The 11,499-nt window shown below is 48.1% G+C and overlaps 1 protein-coding gene across 1 annotated transcript; it reads left to right on the top strand.

Annotated features, from left to right (window-relative positions):
- The first annotated feature begins 5,082 nt into the window (after positions 1-5,082).
- Positions 5,083-5,628, top strand: LOC138368486 (uncharacterized protein PFD1115c-like). Its single transcript, XM_069331005.1, has one exon. The coding sequence runs from the start codon at positions 5,083-5,085 to the stop codon at positions 5,626-5,628; it is 546 nt and encodes a 181-aa protein (XP_069187106.1).
- The last annotated feature ends 5,871 nt before the right edge of the window (positions 5,629-11,499 follow it).

Genomic DNA, 11,499 nt, shown 5'->3' with positions numbered 1-11,499 from the left:
AAACATTGCAAATCCCATCTTTGGGTGCTCTGCAAGTCCTTATCTTCCACAAGAACTAACTACCAAACAAGAGATGGGAAGTCTGGTTACCAGACAGATGTTATATTTCCGCGATCAGAGCAATTTTGATGTTATTACTACCTGATATAGGCCAAATTATGAAGCGTATTTTGGAAAGAAGCTGGCGACCAAAAAATACAGTCTCCTCTGCAATTAAAAAAAAAAACTTGTAAATGTGTTGCTGGGGACAGAATGGAATTCAGTAAATATCTAGAATAGCTACCTATAACAATACAGAAGAAGAGTACAGTTCTAGCTTGCAAACTTCAAAGTAACTAATGATGCTATAAAAACAATTATTAGTAGTAATATAATAATAATAATAATAATAATATGAATAATAATATGAATAATATGAATAATATGAATAATAATAATAATAATAATAATAATAATAATAATAATAATAATAATAATAATAATAATAATAATAATAATAATAATAATATTAATAATAATAATAATAATAATCTGAATAATAATATGAATAATATGAATAATAATATGAATAATAATATGAATAATAATAATAATAATAATAATAATAATAATAATAATAATAATAATAATAATAATTCTGCCTCACATACGTCGGGTCCGCAGTTCGAATCTCATAGAATCCAGAGAAATTAAATGTTTATTTCCACGAAAGTGTGGATAACAATTAATAATAATAATAATAATGAGAAAAACCACCAGAGCCGTGATGAGGATTCGAACCTATGCGCTGGGTATTCCCAGAGGCACACTCTAAATGACTACGCCCCGACAGGGTCAAAAGAATTGCAACTTGGGGGTACTACTGCGCCCTCGAGGATTCCTGAGGCTTCCACTGAAGACGAACCAGGGTGTCACACAATTCCCCCCATGCACTCTGGCTCTCTCATCCAGTAATTTTACCTCTGACGCCCATCTTTCAATACACAGAGAACTCATGTTATCGTGATATATCACGATAGTGTGGATATAGTGGAAGCCTTAGGAATCCACGAGGGTGCAGTAGTACCCCAGGTTGCAATTCTTTTGAGCATGTCGTGGCGTAGTCATTTAGAGTGTGCCTCTGGGAATACCCAGCGCATAGGTTCGAATCCTCATCACGGATCATGTGGATTTTTCCATTGATATATCACGAAAATGTGATTTCTCTATGTAATAATAATAATAATAATATTTGTAAGGTCATCAGTGGATGCTCCCTTATCGCAGTGGGACGTGTTACTGGTTCTCAGTTCAAGTGGGAGGAGTCGCTGGTCCTCTACTCCAGTGGGAAGTAAATATCCTTGGCCCTCTATTCCATGGATAAGTGTTTCCCCAGTCCCTGTGTCAGGTATCTATGGTCTTCTGTTCAGTAGGTGTCCCTTGTTCTCTATCCCAGTGGCAGGGAGTCCCCTGTTCCATGTGTTCTCAATCTTTGAAATAATTAATTATACCTAAACAAAGTTGAATGCAATATGGCGGCTACTAATATGGCCGCAGAGAAATTAAAAATATCGCTCCGGTGTGACAAATAATCGTTCAACTTTTAATCGTCATTAAGAACCCAATGAAACAGAAAATATCGCTTAACAAGGGCTAAATCGCAAGCTTTTGACTTTGTTTGAATCCATTTCCAGGAAATTCCATAACTACCGTTGTTACATAATACACAGCTCATCCACCGGCATTTTCATCTACATAATTAAATCAAAGCACTTTTATTTAAGTAGTAGTAATCGATAGTAAACAACGAAACACACATTCTCTTTGTTCCATGTTTCTCCTCTCTTCTTTGTCTTCCTTCCCCCTCCCCCCCCCAATCTTCTCCTCCTCTCTCTTTCCCCTTCACTTTCTCCTCACCATCTCAATGATATTATTACTTGTTTACATAAATTCAAAATTTCTTGCGAATGTAAGGTCAATGTATAAATTTTGTTGAGGATTCCTCACCGGGTTCAAATGTTACAACCAAAATGTGTTGTGTTTAGCTCACAATCAATATTATTAATTGACAAATTATTATATTAGATGAAGCACTCTCCGTTTACCTTACCTATGTGGCTGTATTACGCTTCACGAGCCTCACGCCGCTGTGTCGTGAGTGGTGTACCGAGACTGGATGAGCACAGTCTCTAGAATTACGTGAGAGTATACTCCCCTTCCCCTTTACGTGAGAGTATACTCCCCTTCCCCTTTACGTGAGAGTATACTCCCCTTCCCCTTTACGTGAGAGTATACTCCCCTTCCCCTTTACGTGAGAGTATACTCCCCTTCCCCTTTACGTGAGAGTATACTCCCCTTCCCCTTTACGTGAGAGTATACTCCCCTTCCCCTTTACGTGAGAGTATACTCCCCTTCCCCTTTACGTGAGAGTATACTCCCCTTCCCCTTTACGTGAGAGTATACTCCCCTTCCCCTTTACGTGAGAGTATACTCCCTTTCCCTTTTACGTCAGAGTATACTCCCCTTTGCCTTTACATGAGAGTATACACCCCTTCCCCTTTACGTGAGAATATACTCCCCCTTCCCTTTACGTGAGAGTATACTCCCCTTTCGCTCTACGTGAGAGTATACTACCCTTCCCCTTAACGTGAGAATATACTCCCCTTTCCCTTTTCGTGAGAGTATACTCCCCTTCCCCTTTATGTGAGAGTATACATCCCTTCCCCTTTACGTGAGAATATACTCCCCCTTCCCTTTACGTGAGAGTATACTCCCCTTCCGCTCTACGTGAGAGTATACTACCCTTCTCCTTAACGTGAGAATATACTCCCCTTTCCCTTTTCGTGAGAGTATACTCCCCTTCCCCTTAATGTGAGAGTATACATCCCTTCCCCTTTACGTGAGAGTATACTCCCCTTCCCCTTTACGTGAGAGTGTACTCCCCTTCCCCTTTACGTGAGAGTATACACCTCTTCCCCTTTACGTGAGAGCATACTCCCCTTCCCCTTTACGTGAGAGTATACTCCCCTTCCTCTTTTCGTGAAATTATACTACCCTTCCCCTTTACGTGAGAGTATACTCCCCTTCCCCTCTACGTGAGAGTATACTCCCCTTCCCCTTTACGTGAGAGTATACTCCCCTTCCCCTCTACGTGAGAGTATACTCCCCTTCCCCTTTACGTGAGAGTATACTCCCCTTCCCCTTTACGTGAGAGTATACTCCCCTTCCTCTTTACGTGAAATTATACTACCCTTCCCCTTTACGTGAGAGTATACTCCCCTTCCCCTCTACGTGAGAGTATACTCCCCTTCCCCTTTACGTGAGAGCATACTCCCCTTCCCCTTTACGTGAGAGTATACTCCCCTTCCTCTTTACGTGAAATTATACTACCCTTCCCCTTTACGTGAGAGTATACTCCCCTTCCCCTCTACGTGAGAGTATACTCCCCTTCCCCTGTACGTGAGAGCATACTCCCCTTCCCCTTTACGTGAGAGTATACTCCCCTTCCTCTTTACGTGAAATTATACTACCCTTCCCCTTTACGTGAGAGTATACTCCCCTTCCCCTCTACGTGAGAGTATACTCCCCTTCCCCTTTACGTGAGAGTATACTCCCCTTCCCCTTTACGTGAGAGTATACTACCATTCCTCTTTACGTATAAATTTTAAACCTTTATGTTATCTCGTGTGGACAAAGTTACTTTTGTCTCGAGTTCTCCGGCTGCCACATGGGATATTTACATTAATGTTAATATTTGTATGAGAAGTAATTCTTAAGGTCAAAGATTACAATATATTGTTTGGTGTTGATCGTTTTTTTGCTTATTCAGTTGAAATATATGTTTCTGTTGTCCTGCAGACAATGTGTTCATTGGTTTCTGTTGTCCTGCAGACAATGTGTTCATTGGTTTCTGTTGTCCTGCAGACAATGTGTTCATTGGTTTCTGTTGTCCTGCAGACAATGTGTTCATTGGTTTCTGTTGTCCTGCAGACAATGTGTTCATTGGTTTCTGTTGTCCTGCAGACAATGTGTTCATTGGTTTCTGACCCCGTACCATAATTCTGTATATATTCTCCGTCATTTGGAGCTTAACATAAATTCAACTTTTCCATAGGTATATATTCAAGGGAGTGCGTGTTTGTCATGCATGGTAACTCATGGCTCGAGCGAATGCTAGGTTTGAACATATATTTTCAAGCTCTTGTACAAGACAACCGGAATACACTCGGAATCTGTCTGGAAGCTTCCAGTTCCGTTCACTTCCTGGAGTTTCTGTAGGAGTTTCCTATAACAGGTTCGTTCAGTACCTCACATAGGTGATCTCTCAGTGAGCGGTGATCAGTCATGTTAAACTAATTAAGCTCCTACATTTGTATCCAAATGATCGTTCTGAAATAGATCCCAGCTGTGCCACTGTTGTTTCAGTGCCATGAAATGTTCTGTGCATAGTTACTGAGCCTGCATGGTTACTTGAGACTGCGTGATTAGTAACCATGCTTCATCACTTTATGTACACTCCGACAACATTCCACATGAGCTCATCATTCACGCAGTGGCTCTACCAATGTGTGCCTTGTGATATTTTTAGTTGGTTGCTATATGGCGACTAAGGTGATTATAATGTTTCGGAAAGGGTTTGTAGGGTTGTCAACTCTTTCAAGCCCCATTCACACCATGAATACTATTCTTTCCAACACCCCGTTCCATCCCTCTGCAAGAGCAGCCAACCTTGCCCTTGAGGGCCTCCACCTACACTGTGCTCAAGCGTCGTCTCACGTGTGGTCGTTCCACACGGTGTTCCCTTTCCTCCCCACCTCGTTACCAAGTGTATTTTTTGTGTCAAGTAATTCGAGTCGCCCAGCACCAGGCATTCCTAAACTGGATGAAAACTCTTCATGATTACACTCTCTCTCTACATACAGTTCAGGTGACCTCGTCTTCTCGATGAACACAGTTCACCTGCTATCATCGTCCACCACCTGCTTATACTCAAATTTATCGCAAATGTTCTATTTAATATTATTATTATACATTATATTACTATATATAGGTTTAATAAATTTAGCATCTATCTTCCTTTACTATTATTTCTCTCTCTGTGACATGCTTAAAGTTCTCATGGTTGTAGACATATTGCACAAACTGATCTTCATAACATACCAGGAAAGGTATTCTGGAATTTCGGCCGTTTTGGAAGAAATCAGTCAGAAGATGAATGTAACCAAACATTATATGGATGTAACCAAACAGTATATGGATGTAACCAAACATGATAATGATGTAACCAAACATTATATGGATGTAACCAAACATGATAATGATGTAACCAAACATGATAATGATTTAACCAAACATGATAATGATGTAACCAAACATGATAATGATTTAACCAAACATGATAATGATGTAACCAAACATGATAATGATGTAACCAAACATGATAATGATGTAACCAAACATGATAATGATGTAACCAAACATAATGATTTAACCAAACATGATAATGATGTAACCAAACATGATAATGATGTAACCAAACATGATAATGATGTAACCAAACATAATGATTTAACCAAACATGATAATGATGTAACGAAACATGATAATTATGTAACCAAACATTTTTTTATAAAAGAAGGTACAAAATAGTCAAAGAACAAAATAGACACACACAAATGTATCATTACCATAACAGTAAACAGGACACACAGAAACAATGTATGGAAACAAACATGATACATACAACAAGGAAACAAACGGTAAACAACCTGCCGTACAGAACATATAGATAAATTACATTGATACCAAAAATAACACAGAAAAAACAGCCACACACAAACACTATAGAAAACAGAAGCATACAACATAGCACAAAGATAGACATGAAAGAACTAACAATGTATAACGGACAAGTTACAAGTAACAAGTGACAGAGCACTCAGGAACCGGGGACAACCACCACACTCACACGCAACCACTCACACGCAACCACTCACACGCAACCACTCACACGCAACCAAACAGACAGACACAGACAAACACCGCAACACATAGGACCCAGCAGTACCCAGCAGGCCTGTGGAGACAGGTGGAGGCCGGTGGAGGCAGGTGGAGGCAGGTGGAGGCAGGTGGAGGCAGGTGGAGACAGGTGGAGACAGGTGGAGGCAGGTGGAGGCAGGTGGAGGCAGGTGGAGGCAGGTGGAGGCAGGTGGAGGCAGGTGGAGGCAGGTGGAGACAGGTGGAGGCAGGTGGAGGCAGGTGGAGGCAGGTGGAGGCCGGTGGAGACAGGTGGAGGCAGGTGGAGGCAGGTGGAGGCAGGTGGAGGCAGGTGGAGGCAGGTTGAGGCAGGTGGAGGCAGGTGGAGACAGGTGGAGGCAGGTGGAGGCAGGTGGAGGCAGGTGGAGGCAAGTGGAGACAGGTGGAGGCAGGTGGAGGCAGGTGGAGGCAGGTGGAGGCAGGTGGAGGCAGGTTGAGGCAGGTGGAGGCAGGTGGAGACAGGTGGAGGCAGGTGGAGGCAGGTGGAGGCAGGTGGAGGCAGGTGGAGGCAAGTGGAGACAGGTGGAGGCAGGTGGAGGCTGGTGGAGGCAGGTGGAGGCAGGTGGAGACAGGTGGAGGCAGGTGGAGGCAGGTGGAGGCAGTTGGAGGCAGGTGGAGACAGGTGGAGGCAGGTGGAGGCAGGTGGAGGCAGGTGGAGGCAGGTGGAGGCAGGTGGAGGCAGGTGGAGACAGGTGGAGGCAGGTGGAGGCAGGTGGAGGCAGGTGGAGGCCGGTGGAGACAGGTGGAGGCAGGTGGAGGCAGGTGGAGACAGGTGGAGGCAGGTGGAGGCAGGTGGAGGCAGGTGGAGGCAGGTGGAGGCAGGTTGAGGCAGGTGGAGGCAGGTGGAGACAGGTGGAGGCAGGTGGAGGCAGGTGGAGGCAGGTGGAGGCAGGTGGAGGCAAGTGGAGACAGGTGGAGGCAGGTGGAGGCAGGTGGAGGCAGGTGGAGGCAGGTGGAGGCAGGTTGAGGCAGGTGGAGGCAGGTGGAGACAGGTGGAGGCAGGTGGAGGCAGGTGGAGGCAGGTGGAGGCAGGTGGAGGCAAGTGGAGACAGGTGGAGGCAGGTGGAGGCTGGTGGAGGCAGGTGGAGGCAGGTGGAGGCAGGTGGAGACAGGTGGAGGCAGGTGGAGGCAGATGGAGGCAGTTGGAGGCAGGTGGAGACAGGTGGAGGCAAGTGGAGGCAGGTGGAGGCAGGTGGAGGCAGGTGGAGGCAGGTGGAGACAGGTGGAGGCAGGTGGAGGCAGGTGGAGGCAGGTGGAGGCAGGTGGAGGCAGGTGGAGACAGGTGGAGGCAGGTGGAGGCAGGTGGAGGCAGGTGGAGGCAGGTGGAAACAGGTGGAGGCCTGTGGAGACAGGTGGAGGCAGGTGGAGACAGGTGGAGGCAGGTGGAGGCAGGTGGAGGCCGGTGGAGACAGGTGGAGGCAGGTGGAGGCAGGTGGAGATAGGTGGAGGCAGGTGGAGGCAGGTGGAGGCAGGTGGAGACAGGTGGAGGCAGGTGGAGACAGGTGGAGGCAGGTGGAGGCAGGTGGAGACAGGTGGAGGCAGGTGGAGGCAGGTGGAGGCAGGTGGAGGCAGGTGGAGGCAGGTGGAGGCAGGTGGAGGCAGGTGGAGGCCGGTGGAGACAGGTGGAGGCCTGTAGAGACAGGTGGAGGCAGGTGGAGGCAGGTGGAGGCAGGTGGAGGCAGGTGGAGGTAGGTGGAGACAGGTGGAGGCAGGTGGAGACAGGTGGAGGCAGGTGGAGGCAGGTGGAGGCAGGTGGAGGCCGGTGGAGACAGGTGGAGGCAGGTGGAGGCAGGTGGAGGCAGGTGGAGACAGGTGGAGGCAGGTGGAGGCAGGTGGAGGCAGGTGGAGACAGGTGGGGGCAGGTGGAGGCAGGTGGAGGCCGGTGGAGACAGGTGGAGGCAGGTGGAGGCAGATGGAGGCAGGTGGAGACAGGTGGAGGCAGGTGGAGGCAGGTGGAGGCCGGTGGAGGCAGGTGGAGGCAGGTGGAGACAGGTGGAGGCAGGTGGAGGCCGGTGGAGGCAGGTGGAGACAGGTGGAGGCAGGTGGAGGCAGGTGGAGGCCGGTGGAGACAGGTGGAGGCAGGTGGAGGCAGGTGGAGACAGGTGGAGGCAGGTGGAGGCAGGTGGAGGCCGGTGGAGGCAGGTGGAGACAGGTGGAGGCAGGTGAAGGCAGGTGGAGGCAGGTGGAGACAGGTGGAGGCAGGTGGAGGCAGGTGGAGGCAGGTGGAGACAGGTGGAGGCAGGTGGAGCCAGGTGGAGGCAGGTGGAGGCAGGTGGAGACAGGTGGAGACAGGTGGAGGCAGGTAAAGGCAGGTGAAGACAGGTGGAGGCAGTTGGAGGCAGGTGGAGGCCGGTGGAGACAGGTGGAGGCAGGTGGAGGCAGGTGGAGACAGGTGGAGACAGGTGGAGGCAGGTGGAGGCAGGTGGAGGCAGGTGGAGGCAGGTGGAGACAGGTGGAGGCAGGTGGAGGCAGGTGGAGGCAGGTGGAGGCAGGTGGAGGCAGGTGGAGGCAGGTGGAGGCAGGTGGAGGCAGGTGGAGGCAGGTGGAGGCAGGTGGAGGCAGGTGGAGACAGGTGGAGGCAGGTGGAGGCAGGTGGAGGCAGGTGGAGATAGGTGGAGGCAGGTGGAGGCAGGTGGAGACAGGTGGAGGAAGGTGGAGACAGGTGGAGGCAGGTGGAGGCCGGTGGAGGCAGGTGGAGGCAGGTGGAGACAGGTGGAGGCCGGTGGAGGCAGGTGGAGGCAGGTGGAGACAGGTGGAGGCAGGTGGAGGCAGGTAAAGGCAGGTGGAGGCAGGTGGAGGCAGGTGGAGGCAGGTAAAGGCAGGTGGAGACAGGTGGAGGCAGGTGGAGGCAAGTGGAGGCAGGTGGAGGCAGGTAAAGGCAGGTGGAGACAGGTGGAGACAGGTGGAGACAGGTGGAGGCAGGTGGAGGCAGGTGGAGGCAAGTGGAGACAGGTGGAGGCAGGTGGAGACAGGTGGAGGCAGGTGGAGCCAGCTGGAGGCAGGTGGAGGCAGGTGGAGGCAGGTGGAGGCAGGTGGAGGCAGGTGGAGACAGGTGGAGGCAGGTGGAGACAGGTGGAGGCAGGTGGAGGCAGGTGGAGACAGGTGGAGGCAGGTGGAGACAGGTGGAGGCAGGTGGAGACAGGTGGAGGCAGGTGGAGGCAGGTGGAGGCAGGTGGAGGCAGGTGGAGACAGGTGGAGGCAGGTGGAGGCAGGTGGAGGCAGGTGGAGGCAGGTGGAGGCAGGTGGAGGCAGGTGGAGGCAGGTGGAGGCAGGTGGAGGCAGGTGGAGGCAGGTGGAGGCAGGTGCAGACAGGTGGAGGCAGGTGGAGGCAGGTGGAGGCCGGTGGAGACAGGTGGAGGCAGGTGGAGGCAGGTGGAGGCAGGTGGAGACAGGTGGAGGCCGGTGGAGGCAGGTGGAGACAGGTGGAGGCAGGTGGAAAGCTGGAAAAAGGAAGCAGGTAAGAAGAGTGTAAAGGGAGTTGGGCGACTGCCGACAAGTGGGGAGATAAGGGTCGTTATGGGAAGATAAACGTTACCTGACAGTAGCCCCACCTGAGTGTATATTTACAAGCACATGGACACATACACACGACTACTGAAGGAGAGATCATGACTCATGTTTACCTACAAGTAACGCAGTGGAGAGATAGCAACACCTGACTTATGGAGGAGTGTGTATTTTGATCTCAGAAGCTTGTTTACATTGATAAACGCGAAAGACAAGAGTTAAGTCGCTTGTTCAGAAATAGCAATGTTTTGGTGAACATTGAACTGGGGATAGAAGCTTAAACTTCATAACTGCATTCATGCATTTTACAACGTCAGTAATAACTATGTTCGAATTCTCAAAAAACTGAACTGGTGATAATGGTTACAAGAGACAACTAAGGTGGACTACAGGAGCTGGAGCTCGGAAACTAACTTTATTTCGTTTAATACATCAGAAATACATCTGTTTTAAATATCGGGAAAAGGAAATAATAGTAGTGTAAAAAACAAGCGCGAACTAAGGCGGAGGACAGGAGCTGGAGCTCGGTAACCATATCATTAGTACTTAATGTGTCGTAAATAACTATATCCTAAATTTCTGAAAAATGTAACAGTTAATAACGCAATTATTTGAGGGAAATTTGGAGTGTGGGGGGGGGGGGAGGGAGGGACGTCAGAGACGAGGACCACACGCCCTGCGAGACATTGTTGGGGGGGGGGGGAGTAATGGAGTGGTCAGAGACGAGGACCACACGCCCTGGGAGGAGTTGGGGGTAGTGGGGGTCAGAGATGGGGATCATACGGCCTGGGGAAAGGCTCGGAAAACAGACGAGAAAGAACACAGAATCTTCACTAACTGATAAAATGGCACAGGAATCCAACATCTATAACAGACTATATCAAAAGGATAATAATGACAGTAAGAGATTATCGAAGTAAACCCTAAAATAATAAGAAAAAGGCGCATGTTGTATTCAAAGCAGAAGAGAGACACCAAAAAATGTGAGCGGTAAAATTCAAGTGAAAGGGATAGGCCAAAAAAAGGGGTTATGGAGCCAGGGTAGCCAAAAATGCTGTCAAATCCCAAAGGCTTTTTCCAGCTTTACCAGATCAAAGTGGTGGAGAAAACCGGGCCTCTGAAAACAAACACCATCCATCCGATAAAAGACGAGACAAAAAATAAGCAGAATACGAGTAAAATGATAAATAATTGCTTTATGTCTTCGTTTATTAGCCAAACTGGCATGTAAGAATGATGATGTTGAATTAGACCTATGTGTCCCCATCTCTGTTGTTGTTACAAACACTCAGATCTAATAGGAGATAAATTGCTGACTCTTAAAGGCAGGAAAGCAACATAATATAAAAAAAACTAAGCTTTATCTAGAACCCAAACAATTGAATATAGGCAGTACAAAACGTCCACCAGACTTTGCGACACAGTGGTTGTCAGGATTAGGTTGGGGCTACCGTTACGTTTGGCAAGTGGCCACAGACTCACACATCCTCACACTCCTGACCACTCTAAGGGCTAATTCTATTAGCAGGAACTGGGCTATGATCTCACATACTACATTATTAAATGCCCAGTTATTAGACCCTAAAGACCTTCTGGCATGAGGTACCTGGTGCTCCTCGATCACGTAATTAGCTCTCGTGTTCATGAGGATATCCTCATATTTACCTAAACATTGCCAGTTTGGACTACTGATCACATGACCCTATAAGACTAACCATCATATGTAATGGGATTTTTTTAGCGCCACATTGAGGTACATGCAGATGTACCATCATGTGTTATTAAAAGTGTTAATTAGTGAAGAGCAAGCCATCTCTCACAGCTTGGAAGCAATGCACACAGATGCTAACGAAATAAACTTTGCAACATTTGGTTATATAAGCGGAAACAAGTAAACAAACTTAATCTCATAACTAAATATATTCCCAAGCCCACATGAGGCGTTCAAGTGAATAGTTAAGAAGTGCAGAAACAAAA

Source organism: Procambarus clarkii, chromosome 25, assembly GCF_040958095.1.
Source record: "Procambarus clarkii isolate CNS0578487 chromosome 25, FALCON_Pclarkii_2.0, whole genome shotgun sequence".
In the NCBI taxonomy this organism is placed as follows: Eukaryota; Metazoa; Arthropoda; class Malacostraca; order Decapoda; family Cambaridae; genus Procambarus; species Procambarus clarkii.
Note: the sequence above shows the minus strand (reverse complement) of the source record. Positions and strands in the feature narration are given on the sequence as shown.